Source organism: Oncorhynchus masou, chromosome 30 (genome assembly GCF_036934945.1).
Source record: "Oncorhynchus masou masou isolate Uvic2021 chromosome 30, UVic_Omas_1.1, whole genome shotgun sequence".
In the NCBI taxonomy this organism is placed as follows: Eukaryota; Metazoa; Chordata; class Actinopteri; order Salmoniformes; family Salmonidae; genus Oncorhynchus; species Oncorhynchus masou.
Window position 1 is genome coordinate 26731463 of NC_088241.1, and position 20841 is coordinate 26752303.

General features: G+C 41.9%; 1 protein-coding gene across 1 annotated transcript in view; it reads left to right on the forward strand.

The window, feature by feature from the left end:
* The window catches only part of LOC135522456 (zinc finger protein 236-like), a 122768-nt gene that overhangs the window by 53872 nt on the left and 48055 nt on the right, over positions 1–20841 (forward strand). The window contains exons 15-20 of the mRNA XM_064948730.1: positions 358–459; positions 3069–3208; positions 4067–4176; positions 11090–11241; positions 18513–18689; positions 19684–19972. Of these exons, the coding sequence (XP_064804802.1) occupies positions 358–459; positions 3069–3208; positions 4067–4176; positions 11090–11241; positions 18513–18689; positions 19684–19972 (970 nt within the window). The remainder of the gene's footprint in view (positions 1–357; positions 460–3068; positions 3209–4066; positions 4177–11089; positions 11242–18512; positions 18690–19683; positions 19973–20841) is intronic.

Here is a 20841-nt window from a genome sequence, read left to right on the forward strand (position 1 = left end):
TTGAAAAGACCATCATGACATCACCATACAATAAATTTGTTAATAGACCAATAAGAAGGATTTCCAAACCTCTCTGCCTATAACTGCATATTTGTTTGTTTTCCCCTCCCCACTCAAATCACTCCCAAGTCCTAACAAATTTTATTTTTATTTTTTCTTGCTTGAGACATTTTTCTTTGCCATGAAGCTACAGTATTGTTGGTTTTGTTTATTTTTGACCATTTTAATTTGACAAAAATCCCAGCTGCATTGGACCTTTTTAATTGAATCGTAATACTTTGGCCTTAATTTATACAGTTTAGCCAGACTAACCGGCTTTGTTCCTCTCTCCTCTTATCTCTCCCCCTCTGACTCCAGACACCTTTGTGACTACCCAGCATGCTCTGCCTCAGAATATTAGCCACTTTGAGACGCAGACACTCCCACAGCCTGGATTTGACCAGCAAGCACTTACTCAAGGTAACTCATGCACGTACACACAAAAACAAAACCTGCATGGTGGTGGCACACAAACATTCCTCTCAGTACATTTAACAATGTCCGTGAGTTAACCTGGGGTACATTACACGCACGCACACGTTGGCAGCCCGCGACTGTCTGACTCCAGTGTAATGGATAACGCCATTGTTGTCTCTAACCTCTGAATGAGAAGAGCCCATTTACAGCGAGGACTGTCAGAAAGCATCTGCTTGACACATCACATATTTAATTTTCACAATGGGTAGCTTAACCTTTTGTCTCCGTGGTGATTGCATTCAGCCTCTATCGCCCACAGCAAGTATGCTCTCCTGCAGAGGTGCATTAATCAGTAGAACACTTTGTCTTATGGCAGGTTTCCCGCCTCATCCTAGGCCTTCTATACTCTCTGTACAGTTTTGCTAAAGTAAAAAAGTTTGATGTCATAAATAAACCAGAGACCAACAGCAGGGAGGATATTGATGTCTATGTCTGAATGCGTGTCTGTGTTTCTTATTAGCATATGTGTGGCACTCCACGAGATGGACTTCTATACATTTCCTCTCCTCTCTTCTTCTTTTCAAGAAGGAAAGTAAGGAGTTATTTGAACATTCCTAGAACTTCTCTCTGCCGTCTGCTAGTATTTAATGAATTGTGGCCATTCGTTAATATCAGTGAGTGGAGCTTTAATGAATGCCTGTGTGGTTCAGAGTCCCCTAATTTACACCCTAAGATAATCCGACTGGTGGCATAGGCACAGGAAGTTTCCTGCACAGTCTTTGTCCACACACACACGCACGCACACACGCAGACTGGCGGCATGGGCTCTGGAAGCATCAGTCTGTTAATGGCGTGTTGTAGGAGGGTGAGCCGTAGCAATCCTTAATTAGCTTTTGTTTAACTTTTCCAATCACACTTTTAGCCATGTCATGTTTGCAGTAATTAATTCATGTCCTCCTCCGACTCTTCTCATTTGGCAAAGGCTCTAGCAAGATATACAGGGTTAACTAATTTTGTGCTGTAGTGCTGAATGTGAGGTTTATCCATAATAGGCTTTTCAAATCCTCTTCTATCTGTGTAATCAATTAATCTATTCTAAGGTACAATGTGTGTTAGCAGTGGGGGGAGAAATCAGAGGACAGATTCCTGGAATTAAAATGAATGGAACGGTATCAAACATATTCATTCCCTTACAGCCATGACAGTGAGCCCGTCCTTCTATTTCAAGCCTGTGTATACAGTGCATTTGGAAAGTATTCAGACCCCTTGACTTTTTCCATATTTTGTTACGTTACAGCCATATTCTAAAATTGATTAAATTGTTTTTTTCCCTCATCAATCTACACACAATACCCCATAATGACAAAGCAAAAACAGGCTTTTAGACATTTTTGCAAATGTATTAACAATAAAAACTGATATCACATTTACATAATATTCAGACCCTTCCCATTCTTCTCTGCAGATCCTCTCAAGCTCTGTCAGGTTGGATGGGGAGCGACCCTGCACAGCTATTTTCAGGTCTTTCCAGAGATGTTCGATCGGGTTCAAGTCTGGGCTCTGGCTGGGCCACTCAAGGGCATTCAGAGACTTGTGCTTAGGGTTGTTGTCCTGTTGGAAGGAGAACCTTCACCCCAGTCTGAGGTCCTGAGCATTCTGGAGCAGGTTTCTATGAAGGATCTCTCTGTATTTTGCTCTGTTAATTTTTCCCTCGATCCTGACTAGTCTCCCACTCCCTGCCTCTGAAAAACATGCTCACAGCATGATGCTGCCACCACCATGCTTCACTGTTGGGATGGTGCCAGGTTTCTTCCAGACGTGATGCTTGGCATTCAGGCAAAGTAGTTCAGTCATGGTTTCATCAGACCAAAGAATCTTGTTTCTCATGGTCCTTTAGGTGCCTTTTGGCAAACTCCAAGCAGGCTGTCATGTAACTTTTACTGAGGAGTGGCTTCAGTTTGGCCACTGTACCATAAAGCTGCAAAGATGATTTTCCTTCTGGAAGTTTATTCAATCTCCATAGAGGAACTCTGGTGCTCTGTCAGATTGACCATCGGGTTCTTGGTCACCTCCCTGACCAAGGCCCTTCTGCTCCCTGGGCCCCGAAGACATGAATGTCAAACAAGGCAGTCCCCCGCACCTCGTCGATTCAGTGGAGTTGGGTTAAGTGCGGAAGACACATTTCAGTTGAAGGCATTCAGTTGTACAACTGTCTATATATGTCTATGAGCTCTACAGACAATTCCTTCGACCTCATGGCTTGGTTTTTGCTCTGACATGCACTGTCAACTGTGGGACCTTTATATAGACAGATCCAATCAATTGAATTTACCACAGGTGTACTCCAATAAAGTTGTAGAAACATCTCAAGGATGATCAATGGTAACAGGATGCACCTGAGCTCAATTTTGAGTCAATTTTGCTATGAGACTAAGATTTTCTCTATCATTACATACATTGGAATAAGGTGTGGAAAAATTCCAGTAGCCTGAATACTTTCCGAATGCACTGGACATCCTCCTTTGGAGTTGCTAGGGTCCCTTAAGTTCTCATACACGTTCAACCCATTGTTTGCTGTAGTGCTGACTGTACCCCGTTGTGTCCTCCTGCAGGTTTCACCATCACCACAGAGGGCTATCCCCAGGCCCAGTTCTCTACTGTGCAGCAGCTACAGGACTCCAGCACACTGGAGTCTCAAGCCCTCTCCTCCAGCTACCACCCCCAGAACCTGCTCCATGTGCCCAGCCAAGAGGTGGTGAATCCAGCACCTGCAGCCTCTAACTCCACACCTTCCACAGGGGGCTTCCATCTCACCATCATAGCGTGACATTGGCTCTATGTAGAGTAGGGTTGCAAAATTTCCCTAGTTCTCAGTAAACCCTTCCATAGGGATTTCTGAAAAACCCATGGTCTTTGGGAAATTTCAATTCACATTTTTTTTCATCACCTGTCGAATACAACTAGTGTAGACTTTACAGTGGAATGCTTGCTTACAAACTTTTCCCAACGATGCAGTGTTTAAAAGAATTATAATAATAAATAAAATATGAACTAACTCAAAATAAATAAAATACACAAGAATGGAGCTATATACAGAGAGTACCAGTACCAGATCAATGTGCAGAGATACTTGAGGTAGATGTGTACATGAAGGCAGGGTATAGTGACTACGCATCCAGATAGATAATAATGAGCATAAAATAATAAACGGCATAACAGCAGCAGATTGTGTGTCTAAAAGTCTGTGTTATGTGTGTATGTAGTGTTTGAGTGAGCGATGTGTGGGGGAGTGACAGTGTAGTGTGTGATTTGTGTATATGGTGTGTGTATATAAAGTCTAGTGAATGTGTGTAGGGTCAGTGCAAGATAAAGTCAGTGCAGATAGTTTGGGTAACATTAATGAACTATTTAGCATTCTGGCTATTAGCAATCATATGGCTTGGGGGTAGAAGCCATCTCAGAACCTGTTTGCCACCCTAACTTAACGAGTGTTCTATCAAGCCAAAAACGACTAAATTAAATGTAGCCTTAAGTAGTCAGTTCAAATATTCAGTATTCAGTGATTTATTCATGATGTCGTTAATTAAAGGTTGCATAAACTTCTGTTTAGACAAGTGGCCTGCTCCAGGAGACTAGCCAAGGAGACCTCCAGCTGTCTGACCAGACGCAAGACTACCAAGACCCAGAAGACAGCGAGGACAACAGCAAGAGGGCTTACAGGTGTGTGTTTGTCCAGTGAGTGTGTTTGTCCAGTGAGTGTGTTTGTCCAGTGAGTGTGTTTGTCCAGTGTGTGTGTTTGTCCAGTGTGTGTGTTTGTCCAGTGTGTGTGTTTGTCCATTGTGTGTGTGTCTGCGGTGTGTGTGTGTCTGTGTGGCTCAGTTGGTAGTTCATGGCGCTTGCAATGGTTGTGGGTTCGATTCCCACAGGGACCAGTACAAAAATAAAAAGTTAGAAAAATGTATGCACTCACTGCTGTCGTTTTGGATAAGAGCCTCTGCTAAATGACTAAAATGTAAATGTCTGTAAGCGACAGCGAGCCTATAATTTTCGGCAAGTAATGGATGCTTTTACTTTCTGTCATTGTTCCCAGCTCAGCAGATAACACTGTTATGCACCTTTTATCAAAAGTTGTGCTCTAGGGCTGTAACAGCATTAGCAGTCGACACGGAGGAATGCAAAACAAAGATAACACTATCAGAATCGCACCCCCGTTGCTCTTATTGTCTCCTGATAAAGTGACCATTTTGAGTGCGAGACATGTCAAATCAAATTTTATTAGTCACATGTGCTGCAAAAAAACAGGTGTAGACCTTAGAGTGAAATGCTTACTTACAAGCCCCTAACCAACAATGCAGTTAAAAAAATTAAATAAGAAATAAAAGTAACTAGTAATTAAAGAGCAGCAGTTAAAACAATAGCCAGACTATATACAGGAGGGTACCGGTACCGGAGTCAGTTTGCGGGGGCACCGGTTAGTTGAGTTAATATATACATGTACAGTGAGGGGGGGAAAGTATTTGATCCCCTGCTGATTTTGTACGTTTGCCAACTGACAAAGAAATGATCCGTCTATAATTTTAATGGTGGGTTTATTTGAACAGTGAGAGACAGAATAACAACAAAAGAATCCAGAAAAACGTAAAATTGATTTGCATTTTAATGAGCGAAATAAGTTTTACCCTAGTACTTGGTGGCAAAACCTCTTGTTGGCAAGGGTTTTAGGTAGTTATTAAAGTCACTATGCATAGATGATAACAACAGAGAGTAGCAGCGGTGTAAAAGATGGGGTGGGGGGGCAATGCAAATAGCCTGGGTAGGCAAATTATTAGATGTTCAAGAGTCTTATGGCTTGTGGGTAGAAGCTGTTTAGAAGCCTCATGGACCTAGACTTGGCGCTCCGGTAACGCTTGCTATTCGGTAGCAGAGAGAACAGTCTATGACTAGTGTGGTTGGAGTCTTTGACCATTTTTGGGCCTTCCTCTGTCACTGCCTGGTATAGAGGTCCTGGATGGCAGGAAGCTTGGCCCGAGTGATGTACTGGGCCTTATGCACTACCCTCTGTAGTGACTTGCGGTCGGAGGCCGAGCAGTTACCATAGCAGGCAGTGATGCAACCAGTCAGGATGCTCTCGATGGTGCTGCTGAAGAACCTTTTGAGGATCTGAGGACCCATGCCAAATCTTTTTAGTTTCCTGAGGGGGAATAGGCTTTGTCGTGCCCTCTTCACAACTGTCTTGGTGTGCTTGGACCATGTTAGTTTTTTGGTGATGTGGACACTAAGGAACTTGAAGCTCTCAACCTGCTCCACTCCAGCCCCGTCGATGAGAATGGGGGCTTGCTTGGTCCTCTTTTTTCTGTAGTCCACAATCATCTCCTCTGTCTTGATCACGTTGAGGGAGAGATTGTTCTCCTGGCACCACACGGCCACGTCCCTGACCTTCTCCCTATAGGCTGTCTCGTCGTTGTCGGTAATCAGGCCTACTACTGTGTCATCGGTAAATTTAGGATAGTGTTGGAGTCGTACCTGGCGTGCAGTCATGAGTGAACAGGGAGTACAGGAGGGGACTGAGCACGCACCCTGAGGGGCCCCTGTGTTGAGGATCAGCGTGGCGGATGTGTTGTTACTTACCCTTACCACCTGGGGGCGGCCAGTCACGATGTCCAGGATCCAGTTGCAAGGGAGGTGTTTAGTCCCAGGGTCCTTAGCTTATTGATGAGTTTTGAAGACACTCTGGTGTTGAACGCTGAGCTGTAGTCAATGAACACCTTTTGTCCTGGTGGGAAAGAGCAGTGTGGAGTGTGATAGAGATGGAAGCATCTGTGGCTCTGTTAGGGTAGTATGCAAATTGGAGTGGGTGTAGGGTTTCTGGAATAATGGTGTTGATGTGAGCCATGACCAGCCTTTCAAAGCACTTCATGGCTACAGACATGAGTGCTACGAGGCGGTAGTCATTTAGGCAGGTTACCTTAGTGTTTTTGGGCACAGGGACTATGGTGGTCTGCTTAAAATATGTTGGTATTACAGACTCGGACAGGGAGAGGTTTAAAGTGTCAGTGAAGACACTTGCCAGTCGATCAGCGCATGGTCTCAGTACACGTCCTGGTAAACCGTCTGGCCCTGTGGCCTTGTGAATGTTGACCTGTTTAAAGGTCTTACTCACATCGGCTGCGGAGAGCATGATCACAGTCTTCCCGGAACAGCTGGTGCTCTCATGCATGTTTTAGTATTGTTTGCCTCGAAGTGAGCATAGACGCAGTTTAGCTCGTCTGGTAGGCTCGTGTCACTGGGAAGCTCTCGGCTGTAGTCTGTTTGGTTTGTAAGCCCTGCCACATGCGTCTAGCGTCAGAGCCGGTGTAATGCAATTTGATCTTAGTCCTGTATTGACTCTTTGCCTGTTTGATGGTTCGTTGGAGGGCATAGCGGGATTTCTTATAAGCATCCGGATTAGAGTCCCACTCCTTGAAAGCAGCAGCTCTAGCTTTTCGCTCAGTGCAGATGTTGCCTGTAATCCATAGCTTCTGGTAGGGGTATGTACGTACGGTCAATGTGAGGATGACGTCATCGGTACACATATTGATGAAGCCAATAACTGGTGTAGTGTATTCCTCAATGCCATCGCTGGAATCCCTGAACATATTCCAGTCTGTGCTAGCAAAACAGTCCTGTAGCTTAGCATCTGCTTCATCTGACCACTTTTTTTATTGATCGAGTCACTGGTGCTTTCTGCTTTAATTTTTGCTTTTAAGCAGGAATCAGCAGGATAGAATTATGGTCATATTTGCCAAATGGAGGGCTAGGGAGAGCTTTGTATGCGTCTCTGTGTGGTTAACTTCTTTGGGACAGGGGGCAGTATTTTCACGTCCGCTAAGATATGCATATTATTAGTAGATTTGGATAGAAAACACTCTGAAGTTTCCAAAACGGAGAAATGAAGAAGTAACACTGTTACTCGAGGGAGGTGTACTCTTTGTTAGAGGCGCGTGACCTGAAAGCACACTCCACTTTGTTTTCCTCCAGTATTGAACACAGTATATCTCGTCTTCAATTGTATCCATTATTTACGTAAAAAAATACCTGAAGTTGTATTACAAAAATAGTTTGAAATGTTTGGACAATGCTTACAGGTAACTTTTGAGATATTATGTAGTCACGTTGCGTTGCGATCAAACGCACAAAATAAATTGACATTTTGCATATATATGGATGGAGTGATCCAAAACATAAAGCAAAATCTACAATGGAATGGTTCAAAAATAAACATATCCAGGTGTTAGAATGGCCAAGTCAAAGTCCAGACCTGAATCCAATCGAGAATCTGTGGAAAGAACTGAAAACTGCTGTTCACAAATGCTCTCCATCCAACCTCACTGAGCTCGAGCTGTTTTGCAAGGAGGAATGGGAAAAAATGTCAGTCTCTCGATGTGCAAAACTGATAGAGACATACCCCAAGCGACTTACAGCTGTAATCGCAGCAAAAGGTGGCGCTACAAAGTATTAACTTAAGGGGGCTGAATAATTTTGCATGCCCAATTTTTCAGTTTTTGATTTGTTAAAAAAGTTTGAAATATCCAATAAATGTCGTTCCACTTCATGATTGTGTCCCACTTGTTGTTGATTCTTCACAAAGAAATACAGTTTTATATCTTTATGTTTGAAGCCTGAAATGTGGCAAAAGGTCGCAAAGTTCAAGGGGGCCGAATACTTTCGCAAGGCACTGTATGTAAAGGTGACTGTGCCAGTTTGTGTTGCTCCAAGCTTTTTGTTTAGTGACTAACTTGTGCGTCAGATGTAGCAGAGGACACTAGCCACGGATGTTGTTGCGTTGTGGAAACAGAGAGTGGGACGGGAAGGGGACTGAGTAATGCGTCATGCTTTTATTCAGTTGTTCCCTCAGTTGTTCCCCATGGCACTCAGAACTGATGCAAAAAAAGACTTACAAAATCCCCTACCACGTCAGCGCACAATGCGTTATTAATGATTGTCTAGTATGAAACGACTAGCGGTATAGACAAAACAAGAGAAAGGAGGACGTAGATGGATAAGGGGAATATATATTTGAGATTGTAAACTACTGAACTTTCTCCTTCAGATATGACACAGATGTAATCAAAACCAAGGTTTTAACAGTGAGAAAAGAGTATAGGGTGTGACTTCTTAGTATAGTGTGACTTCAGTTTGAATGTAATGCTCTGTATGGAGTCCTATATATGTATCAAAATTAGGCTCCACATTCTGTTTAGATAAGTACACACATACACCTCATATACAGTGGGGAGAACAAGTATTTGATACACTGCTGATTTTGCAGGTTTTCCTACTTACAAAGCATGTAGAGGTCTGTCATTTTTATCATAGGCACACTTCAACTGTGAGAGATGGAATCCAAAACAAAAATCCAGAAAATCACATTGTATGATGGTTTTAAGTAATTAATTAGCATTTTATTGCCTGACATGAGTATTTGATCACCTACCAACCAGTAAGAATTCCGGCTCTCACAGACCTGTTTCGTTTTTCTTTAACCTTTTGTGACGAGAGGGCAGTATTTTCATTTTTGGATTTAAAACCATCATACAATGTGATTTTCTGGATTTTTGTTTTAGATTCCGTCTCTCACAGTTGAAGTGTACCTATGATAAAAAAATTACAGACCTCTACATGCTTTGTAAGTAGGAAAACCTGCAAAATCGGCAGTGTATCAAATACTTGTTCTCCCCACTGTATATGGGTTGATTATCTCTCTCTGTCTCATTCTAAAGGCTGTGTAGACAGTGGTTGCTCCACTTAAAGTTTTGTGATTGTTGCTGCTGGGCTTAGAGGTAATTTGTGGTTTAGTACAGTACCCTGCGTCACCACTTCGTTGCTCCAGACCAGAGCAAGGGGGAGTTAGAGCACTGATTATGCTTTTGAGTCCTACTGTGTCTCTAACTGACAATGAATGGGTGACATAAACCCAAATAGAAACTGATAATTGTGCACGACTTCAGTATTACTTACTAAAACTGTTGTTACTCTAAGGTTTTTATTTTGTTAGGATTAGTTTGCTCTTACTGTTGTACTGTAGGCCACTCCCGACCGGTCACGTTAGACTGTTGCACCACTCAGGCGCTGTATAAGACAGGATTATTAGCTGTGTTGCTACAGATGCTGGTTCAACACCCGCGCCGCCCTCTACTGGGAGACCCGTGAGATGATTGTGGGTTTTTGTTTTCTCTCCATCTAAAAACAGAAATAATTAATTAACTGGCTTTATTTACAAATTAGTAACATTGTCTCACCCCATGTTCAAGATTGGCCTTTTTCTCGCTCATTTTACGTTATTTGAAAACAAAATCATCTCCAAAATATTTTTATTTTTTAAACAATTTGATTATTATTATTAATTTAGAAGCAATAGCCTACAACTGTTTTAGCACGTTTCGCGCTGCTCTGAGACGGGGACTGGTCTTGATAAATCAAGGAGATTTTTTATTTTCACTGAATCTCTGTTTGGGTGTTGGTTAAGACTAGAATTCGAAAATTAGGGTGAAGAAATGTTATGCTCTTAGTGTTACCTTTATTTAACTAGTCAAGTCAGTTAAGAACTAATTCTTATATACAAGGACAGCCTACTCCTTCCTCCTCGTCGGGGAATGGAACCCCGGTGTCCTGCGTGTCTGCACGACACTGGGCTTCTTTAGCTAAATAGCCCAGTAATGTACTCCCGGCCGTTACGTTGAACATTGCGATATTTTCTGTTCCATCCTAATGGAAACCCAGAGGGTTTTTAATTTTTCTTGGAATAGAAACAACATAATATTAATCCAATTAAATAAGCAAGTACCAGTCAAAAGTTTAGACACACCTTCTAATTACAGGGTTTTTTCTTTATTTGGACTATTTTCTACATCGTAGAATAATAGAAGACATTTATGAAACAACTATGAAATAACACACATGGAATCAGTTATGAACAAATTATTATTTACAAGGACAGCCTGCTCCTTCCTCCCCATCAGGGAATTGTACCCCGGTCTTCCGTGTGCCTGCATTCTCTAGTACAGACACTATTGAAGGCTATCTCAAATGCTTCTCAAAGATGCTCTCTGGTAGTCAAACTAGCACTAACTAGAATCAATGGTACCAGTGGTTTACACTTAAATAACGTGCCATAGAATTCTGCTGCACCATGCATGCTGCGCCGCAGTACGCTGCAATTTTTAAAGCTTCAACCCATAACTCACACCTTCCAAACAGAAAGCACAAACAGATGCCATAGGGCTGAGTTAGTGACCTTTCCAAAAAAAAGGTTTGGTTTTCAATTATCCCACTTCACAAAAAGTCTGATGTACTTTTATAAACCCCAACTTGCTTTGTGAATTGGTGGTGGAATTGTGAAATGATTCCTGTTGTCAGTATTGTTAACTGATGATTTGTGACTTTATAGGAGCTTTATTGATACCCATCTCATTGACAGAAACAGACCGTCTCTATTATATAATGGTTGTGTTCATTAGGGCATGCGATGGAAAGGGTTTTGCAACAGACCAAATAAGTGTTTCCTTTTGGTGGTCAGTTAGTCCCTCCCTGTTTTAGTCTGTTTTCTTGAGTTTGATTCCTAATGAACACGACCTGTGTGTTTGATTCCCCCCAGGTGCACCATGTGTAATAAACCTTTTAAGAAGTCCAGCCATCTGAAGCAACACGTGCGCTCCCACACCGGAGAGAAACCCTACTGCTGCAACATTTGTGGCCGATGCTTCGTCTCAGCAGGGGTCCTCAAGTCCCACCTCAACACACACACAGGTAAGAACAGTGTACATCAGCACGCCTGCATACAGTGGCAAGAAAAAGTATGTTAACCCTTTGGAATTACCTGGACTTCTGCATAGATTGATCATAACATTTGATCTGATCTTCATCTAAGTCACAACAGTAGACAGACACAGTCTGCTTAAACTAATAATGCACAAACAATTCTTTATTTATTGAACACCCTTCTAAACATTCATAGTGTAGGGTGGTAAATGTATGTGAACCCTTGGATTTAATAACTAGATTTAATAACTCCTTTGACAGCAATAACCTCAACCAAACCTGCACAACGGTCATTAGGAATTTTGGACCATTCCTCTTTACAAAACTGTTTCAGTTCAGCAATATTCTTGGGATGTCTGGTGTGAACAGCTCTCTTGAGGTCATCCCACAGCATCTCAATCGGGTTGAGGTCAGGACTTATGGGCCCCTCCAGAAGGCTTATTTTCTTCTGTTGAAGCCATTCTGTTGTTGATTTACTTCTGTGTTTTGGGTTGTTGTCCTGTTGCATCACCCAACTTCTCTTGAATTTCAATTAGCGGACAGATAGCCAAAATATCTTGATACACTTAAGAATTAATTTTTCCGACGATGATAGCAAGGTGTCCAGGCCCTGAACGTTCTCCATTTATAGACAATTTGTCTTACCGTGGAGTGATGAACATCAAGGCTTTTAGAGATACTTTTGAAACCCTTTCTAGCTTTATGCAAGTCAACAATTCTTTATCTTAGGTCTTCTGAGATCTCTTTTTGTTTGAGGCATGGTTCGCATCAGGCAATGCTTCTTGTTGAATAGCAAACTCAAATGTTTTTTTTATAGGGCAGGGCAGCTCTAAGCAACATCTCCAATCTCATCTCAATGATTGTATAGTCGTGGCCAAAAGTTTTGAGAATGACACAAATATTAATTTTCACAAAGTTTGCTGCTTCAGTGTCTTTAGATATTTTCTTCAGATGTTACTATGGAATACTGAAGTATTGCGATATTATGATAAGTATTTCATAAGTGTCAAAGGCTTTTATTGACAATTACATGCAGTTGATGCAGAGAGTCAATATTTGCAGTGTTGACCCTTCTTTTTCAAGACCTCTGCAATCCGCCTAACTTCTGGGCCACATCCTGACTGATGGCAGCCCATTCTTGCATAATCAATGCTTAAAGTTTGTCAGAATTTGTGGGTTTTTGTTTGTCCACCCACCTCTTGAGGATTTACCACAAGTTCTCAATGGGATTAAGGTCTGGGGAGTTTCATGACCATGGACCCAAAATATCGATGTTTTGTTCCCCGAGCTACTTAGTTATCACTTTTGCCTTATGGCAAGGTGCTCCATCATGCTGGAAAAGGCATTGTTCGTCACCAAACTGTTCCTTCATGGCTGTGTTCTTAGGCAAAATTGTGAGTGAGCCCACTCCCTTGGCTGAGAAGCAACCCCACACATGAATGGTCTCAGGATGCTTTACTGTTGGCATGACACAGGACTGATGGTAGCGCTCACCTTGTCGACTTCGTACAAGCTTTTTTCCAGATGCCCCAAACAAACAGAAAGGGGATTCATCAGAGAAAATGACTTAGCCCAGTCCTCAGCAGTCCAATCCGTGTACCGTTTGCAGAATGTCAGTCTGTCCCTGATGTTTTTCCTGGAGAGAAGTGGCTTCTTTGCTGCCCTGCTTGACACCAGGCCATCCTCCAAAAGTCTTCGCCTGCATGCAGATTAGAGGTCGACCGATTATGATTTTTCAACACCGATACCGATTATTGGAGGACCAAAAAAAGCTGATACTGATTAATCGGCTGATAAAAAAATAAATAATAATAATAACAATATACATTTTTTTTAAAGAAATAATGTATTTGTAATAATGACAATTACAACAATACTGAATGAACACTTATTTTAACTTAATATAATACATCAATAAAAATCAATTTAGCCTCAAATAAATAATGAAACATGTTCAATTTGGTTTAAATAATGCAAAAACAAAGTGTTGGAGAAGAAAGTAAAAGTGCAATATGTGCCATGTAAGAAAGCTAACGTTTAAGTTCCTTGCTCAGAACATGAGAACATATGAACGCTGGTTTTTCCTTTTAACATGAGTCTTCAATATTCCCAGGTAAGAAGTTTTAGGTTGTAGTTATTCTAGGAATTATAGGACTATTTCTTTCTATACCATTTGTATTTTGTTAACCTTTGACTATTGGATGTTCTTATAGGCATTTTAGTATTGCCAGTGTAACAGTATAGCTTCCGTCCCTCTCCTCGCTCCTCCCTACGCTCGAACCAGGAACACAACGACAACAGCCACCCTCGAAGCAGCGTTACCCTTGCAGAGTCCCAGAGCGAGTGACGTTTGAAACGCTATTAGCGCACACCCCGCTAACTAGCTAGCCATTTCACATCGGTTACACCAGCCTAATCTCGGGAGTTGATAGGCTTGAAGTCATAAACAGTGCAATGGTTGACGCACAACGAAGAGCTGCTGGCAAAATGCACGAAAGTGCTGTTAGAATGAATGCTTACGAGCCTGCTGCTGCCTACCACCGCTCAGTTAGACTGCTCTATCAAATCATAGACTTAGTTATAACATAATAACACACAGAAATACGAGCCTTAGGTCATTAATATGGTCGAATCCGGAAACTATCATCTCGAAAACAAAATGTTTATTCTTTCAGTGAAATACGGAACCATTCCGTATTCTATCTAAGGGGTGGCATCCATTAGTGTAAATATTCCTGTTACATTGCACAACCTTCAATGTTATGTCATAATTACGTAAAATTCTGGCAAATTAGGCGACCCAAACTGTTGCATATACACTGACTCTGCGTGCAATGAAGCAAGAGAAGTGCCACAATTTCACCTGGTTAATATTGCCTGCTAACCTGGATTTATTTTAGCTAAATATACAGGTTTAAAAATATATACTTCTGTGTATTGATTTTAAGAAAGGCATTGATGTTCATGGTTAGGTACACATTGGTGCAACGATTCGCATCTATTACATGCAACGCAGGACACGCTAGATAAACTAGTAATATCATCAACCATGTATAGTTAACTAGTGATTATGATTGATTAATTTTTATAAGATAAGTTTAATGCTAGCTAGCAACTTACCTTGGCTTACTGCATTCGCGTAACAGGCAGTCTCCTTGTGGAGTGCAATGAGAGGCAGGTGGTTAGAGCGTTGGACTAGTTAACTGTAAAGTTGCAAGATTGAATCCCCGAGCTGACAAGGTGAAAATCTGTCGTTCTCCCCCTGAACGAGGCAGTTAACCCACCGTTCCTAGGCCGTCATTGAAAATAAGAATTCGTTCTTAACTGACTTGCCTAGTTGAAAAAAATATTAAATAATGGTGTGTAAAAACAATCAGCCGAATCGGTGTCCAAAAATACTGATTTTCGATTGTTATGAAAACTTGAAATCGGCCCTAATTAATCGGTCATTCCGAGTAATCGGTCGACCTCGAGTGCAGATGCACTCACACCTGCCTGCTGCTATTCCTGAGCAAGCTCTGTACTGGTGGTGCACCGATCCCGCAGCTGAATAAACTTTAGGAGACGGTCCTGGCGCTTGCTGGACTTTCTTGGGCGCCCTGAAGCCTTCTTCACAACAATTGAACCACTCTCCTTGAAGTTCTTGGTGATCCGATAAATGGTTGATTTAGGTGCAATCTTACTGGCAGCAATATCCTTGCCTGTGAAGCCCTTCTTGTGCAAAGCAATTATGACGGCTTGTGTTTCCTTTCAGGTAACCATGATTGACAGAGGAAGAACAATGATTCCCAGCACCATCCTCCTTTTGAAGCTTCTAGTCTGTTATTTGAACTCGGTCAGCATGACAGTGATCTCCAGCCTTGTCCTCGTCAACACTCACACCTGTGTTAACGAGAGAATCACTGACATGTCAGCTGGTGCTTTTGAGGCAGGGCTGAAATGCAGTGTAAATGTTTTTTGGGGGATTCAGCACATTTGCATGGCAAAGAGGGACTTTGCAATTAAAACTTCTTAGGGATCCCTTTATCGGAATCGATTTGACAACATCCGGTGAAATGGCAGAGCGCCAAATTCAAATTAAATTACTATAAATATTAAACCTTCATGAAATCACACATGCAATACACCAAATTAAAGCTACACTTGTTGTTAATCCAGCCAACGTGTCAGAAAGGCTTTAAAGCGAAAGCAATCCATGCGAATTTCTGAGGATAGCACCCCACCAAACAAACACAGACAATCATAATTCAACCCACCAGGCGCGACACGAAACTCAGAAATAATAATATAATTCATGCCTTACCTTTGACGAGCTTTTCTGTTGGCACTCCCAATACAGTGGGGGCAAAAAAGTATTTAGTCAGCCACCAATTGTGCAAGTTCTCCCACTTAAAAAGATGAGAGGCTTGTAATTATCATCATAGGTACACTTCAACTATGACAGACAAAATTGTTTAACCTCTTGCGACGAGCAATCCTGTATCCGGGAGCGTAATTATAGCCTCAAGCTCATTACCATAGCGCAACGTTAACTATTTTTGAAAATCGCAAATGAAATGAAATAAATATATTGGCTCACATGCTTAGCCTTTTGTTAACAACACTGTCATCTCAGATTTTCAAAATATGCTTTTCAACCATAGCTACACAAGCATTTGTGTAAGAGTATTGATAGCTAGCATAGCATTAAGCCTAGCATTCAGCAGGCAACATTTTCACAAAAACAAGAAAAGCATTCAAATAAAATCATTTACCTTTGAAGAACTTCAGATGTTTTCAATGAGGAGACTCTCAGTTAGATAGCAAATGTTCAGTTTTTCCAAAAAGATTATTTGTGTAGGAGAAATCGCTCCGTTTTGTTCATCACGTTTGGCTAAGAAAACCCCCAGAAAATTCAGTCATTACAACACCAAACTTTTTTTCCAAATTAACTCCATAATATCGACAAAAAACATGGCAAACGTTGTTTAGAATCAATCCTCAAAGTGTTTTTCACATATCTATTCGATGATAAATCATTCATGGCAGTTGCCTTTCTCTTCTGAACCAAATGGAAACGTGCATGCAGCTGGAGATTACGCAATAATTTCAACGGAGGTCACCAGGCGGACACCTGGTAAATGTAGTCTCTTATGGTCAATCTTCCAATGATATGCCTACAAATACGTCACAATGCTGCAGACACCTTGGGGAAACGACAGAAAGTGTAGGCTCATTCCTTGCGCATTCACAGCCATATAAGGAGACATTGGAACACAGCGCATTCAAAATCTGGGGCATTTCCTGTTTGAAATTTCATCTTGGTTTCGCCTGTAGCATCAGTTCTGTGGCACTCAGATAATATCTTTGCAGTTTTGTAAACGTCAGTGTTTTCTTTCCAAAGCTGTCAATTATATGCATAGTCGAGCATCTTTTAGTGACAAAATATCTTGTTTAAAACGTGAACGTTTTTCATCCAAAAAGTACGATCTTTGTCCCCATGTGTATGCAAAACATTGTCTGGCTTTTTTATGTTAGTTTTGGAGCAATGGCTTCTTCCTTGCTGAGCGGCCTTTCCGGTTATGTCGATATAGGACTCGTTTTACGGTTGATATGGGTACTTTTGTACCTGTTTTCTCCAGCATCTTCACAAGGTCCTTTGCTGTTGTTCTGGGATTGATTTGCACTTTTCACACCAAATTACGTTCATCTCTAGGAGACAGAATGCGTCTCCTTCCTGAGCGGTATGACGGCTGCGTGGTCCCATGTTGTTTATACTTGTGTACTATTGTTTGTACAGATGAACGTGGTACCTTCAGGCGTTTTGAAATTGCTCCCAAGGATGAACTAGACATGTGGAGGTCTACAATTTTTCTTCTAATGTGTTGGCTGATTTCTTTAGATTTTCCTATTATGTCAAGCAAAGAGGCACTCCACAGTTTGAAGGTAGGCCTTGAAATATATCCACAGGTACACCTCCAATTGACTCAAATTATGTCAATTAGCCTGTCAGAAGCTTTGAAATCCACAACATCATTTTCTGGAATTTTCCAAGCTGTTTAAAAGGCACAGTCACCTTACTGTATGTAAACTTCTGACCCACTGGAATTGTGATACAGTGAATTATAAGTGAAATAATCTGTCTGTAAACAATTGTTGGAGAAATTACTCCTAACCGACTTTCCAAAACTATAGTTTGTTATCAAGAAATTTGTGGGGTGTTTGAAATCGAGTTTTAATGACTCCAACGTAAGTGTATTTAAACTTTCGACTTCAACTGTACTACTTAAGTAGTTTTTTGGGGGGAATCTGTACTTTTTTTCCTCACAATTTCGATTTTTTTATCATTGCTGCAACTCCCCAAAGGGCTCGGGATGCGAAGGTCGAGTCATGCATCCTCCAAAACATGACCCGCCAAACCGCGCTTCTTAACACCCGTCTGCTTAACCCGGAATCCAGCCGCACCGATGTGTCAGAGGAAATAACTTTCAACTGACGTCAGCCTTCAGGTGCCCTGCCCGCCACAAGGAGTCACTAAAGCTCAATGAGCACAATTAAGCCCCCCTGGCCAAACCCTCCCCGAACCAGGACGACACTGGGCCAATTGTGCGCTGCCCTATTAGACTCCCGATCGCAGCTGCTTGTGATACAGACCGGGATAGAATCTGGGTCTGTAGTGACACCTCTAGCACTGTGATGCAGTGTCTTAGACCGCTGCGCCACTCGGGAGTCGGGGGAACTGTACTTTCCTTGACAGTTTCAATCTTTTGCTTTTACTCCAACACATTCCTAAAGAAAATGTGCTTTTTACTACATACATTTTCCCTGACACCCAAAAGTACTCGTTACATTTTGAATGCTTAGCAATACAGGAAATTGGTCCAATTCAGACACTTGTCAAGAGAACATCCCAGGTATCCCTACTGACTCTAATCTGGCAGACTCACTAAACACAAATGCTTTGTTTGTAAAATTATCCCCTGACTATCCTTAAATAAATGAAAAAACAAGAAATCATGCCGTTTGCTTAATATAAGGAATACTTTTGATACGTAAGTATATTTTTTGTAATTACATTGACTTTTGATGCTTATATTTAAAACCAAATACTTTTAGACTTTTACTCAAGGAGTATTTTACTATGAAGGTATCTTTACTTTTACTCAAGTATGACATTGGGGTACTTTTTCCACCTCTGGGGAAACCTAAACCTTACTGGTCAATACACTGATGAAACATATGGTTATTTATATCTCCGTCTCCTTTGCTCCCACTCCTAGGAGTGAAGGCCTATAAGTGTAACATGTGTGACACATCCTTCACCACCAATGGCAGTCTGAACCGCCACATGGTTGTCCACCTGAAGCCCTACAAGTGTCACATGTGTGAGGACAGCTTCCGCAACAACGTGCTGTATAGGAAGCACTTGAAGAAGGACCACGCTGAAGTGGACAGAGGTACAGACATAGGCTGCGTCCCAATAATATCTCCTTTCTCCTAAAGTATGCATTCGTTCACTACTTCCCACAAATCTAAAAGCATTGGATTGGTGGAGACTAGTAGGAGTTTCTATGATATTTCTTATACCAGTCATTTCCTTCCAAATCAGTGAAGGGAAGTGAACAAGTGCACACTTAGGAAGGAATGAGAGGAATTTGGGACATAGCCATAGAGAGATATACTATACAAGCATTTCGCTACACCCACCACAACATCTGCTAAATATGTGTATGTGACCAATATCATTTTTATTTAGAGTGGCTAGTGTCATAGATCTGTTTAGCTCTAGATGTTGTTGATAATGGCAGCCATATTGGTCAATGTCCCATTTAATTATATAAGTACAGAGATGTAGTATTTACAAAATCCTTTAAAAAAATCCTTCAAATTAAGGGATTTGACTATTTCAGCCACACCCGTTGTTGACAGGTGTATAAAATCTCCATAGATAAACATTATCCTTAGAGGGGCCTTACTGAAGAGTTCAGTTACTTTCAACGTGGCACTGTCATAGGATGCCACCTTTCCAACAAGTCAGTTTGTCAAATTTCTGTGCTGCTGGAGCTGCCTCGGTGAACTGGAAGTGCTGTTATTGTGAAGTGGAAACGTTTAGGAGCAACAACGGCTCAGCCGCGAAGTGGTAGGCCACATCTGCTCACAGAACGGGACCGTTGAAGCGCGTAAAAATAGTCTGTCCTCACTACCGAGTTCCAAACTGCCTCTGAACGCAACATCCGCACAATAACTGTTTGTCGGGTGCTTCATGAGATGGATTTCCATGGCCGAGCTGCCGCGCACAAGCCTAAGATCACCATGCACAATTGACAAGCAGCAATTATTTGAAATGCATCTGAAATGGACCCAGGTCTGAGTTCGAGTTGTGGGCGTAATGTTGATTGACACTCAAGAAGCATGTGAATCCTTTCCTCCTACGTGTCTCTCCCCTCGCAGGGCTGGAGGATGAGGATGGCGAGGAGGAAGAGGAGGGTGAGCAGACCGTGATGAAAAGGAACCGGGCCAACATCATAACCTTCACAGAGGAGCAGGCGGAGGAGCTGGCCAAAAATGACCCTGGTGACGAGGCATCAGTGTCGGAGAAGGTGCTGGCCCAGTCGGCGGCGGAGCGCGACCGCATCAGCGAGATCAAGGACAAGGCGGTGGAGCTGGAGACAGAGCCCAAGTTCGCCAACTGCTGTAACTTCTGCCCCAAGAGCTTCAAGAAGCCCAGCGATCTCGTCAGGTGAGCTGAGTGTTGGAGAACTGTCTCCCTCTGTCCTGTACTCTCTTATATGCTCCTTCTCACTCTCTCTTCATCTACTTTCTCTGTCCTATTCAGGGCCTGAAACTAACGTTTTGTTCCGCCAGCCATTCTGTGGCAGGTAGATTTAAAAATTGACCAGCCACCCATTTTAACTAGCCAAAATGTGTTTTTTTCTCCATAATTACACCAAAACCTTCCCCCCAAAACAGAGGACCATGCCTCTAAAATAAGAAATGTTTTACTAGTAAGAATTGATGTGGTATATTGCCCAAAGCTATTTCATGTTTTGTGACCTTAGTCTTTCAATCAAAATATCACAGATGAGACAAAAAAAATCACCTGCCCCTTTAAAGGAAAGATTCACCCATTTTGAGCGATGTTCTATCGATTCCCTGGGTCATTTCATGTTTTCATGTGTATCTGAGCTATCGCTGTTCAAGCAGGCAGAAATGTGGCTGGTATGAAGCATCTCACTACACTGGAAGTTAATAGGAATATGACTTTTAGATCACAAAAACATCTGTCATACATGTCAGATTTAAATACTGTCCGATGTCATAACGCGAGAGATTGTCTTCGATTGAGCCATTGATCATATTTTTGAGATATTCCTACCTGGAGAAATGTGTAATTGAAGAGGGGGTCTAGCACATTTCTCCTGTTTGTCTGCCTCTTCAGTACAGGGTGCATTGCATGGTGCTGTTGTCAATGTCAGACTGCAGGTTGAACATGGTAAGATTGTAGACTTCTAAATTGATAGCTGTAAAATTGCCAAAACAAACTGCACCAACTAGCTACTTCACATGCTGAACAGATTTCCATTTCCATTACATTTACATTTAAGTCAT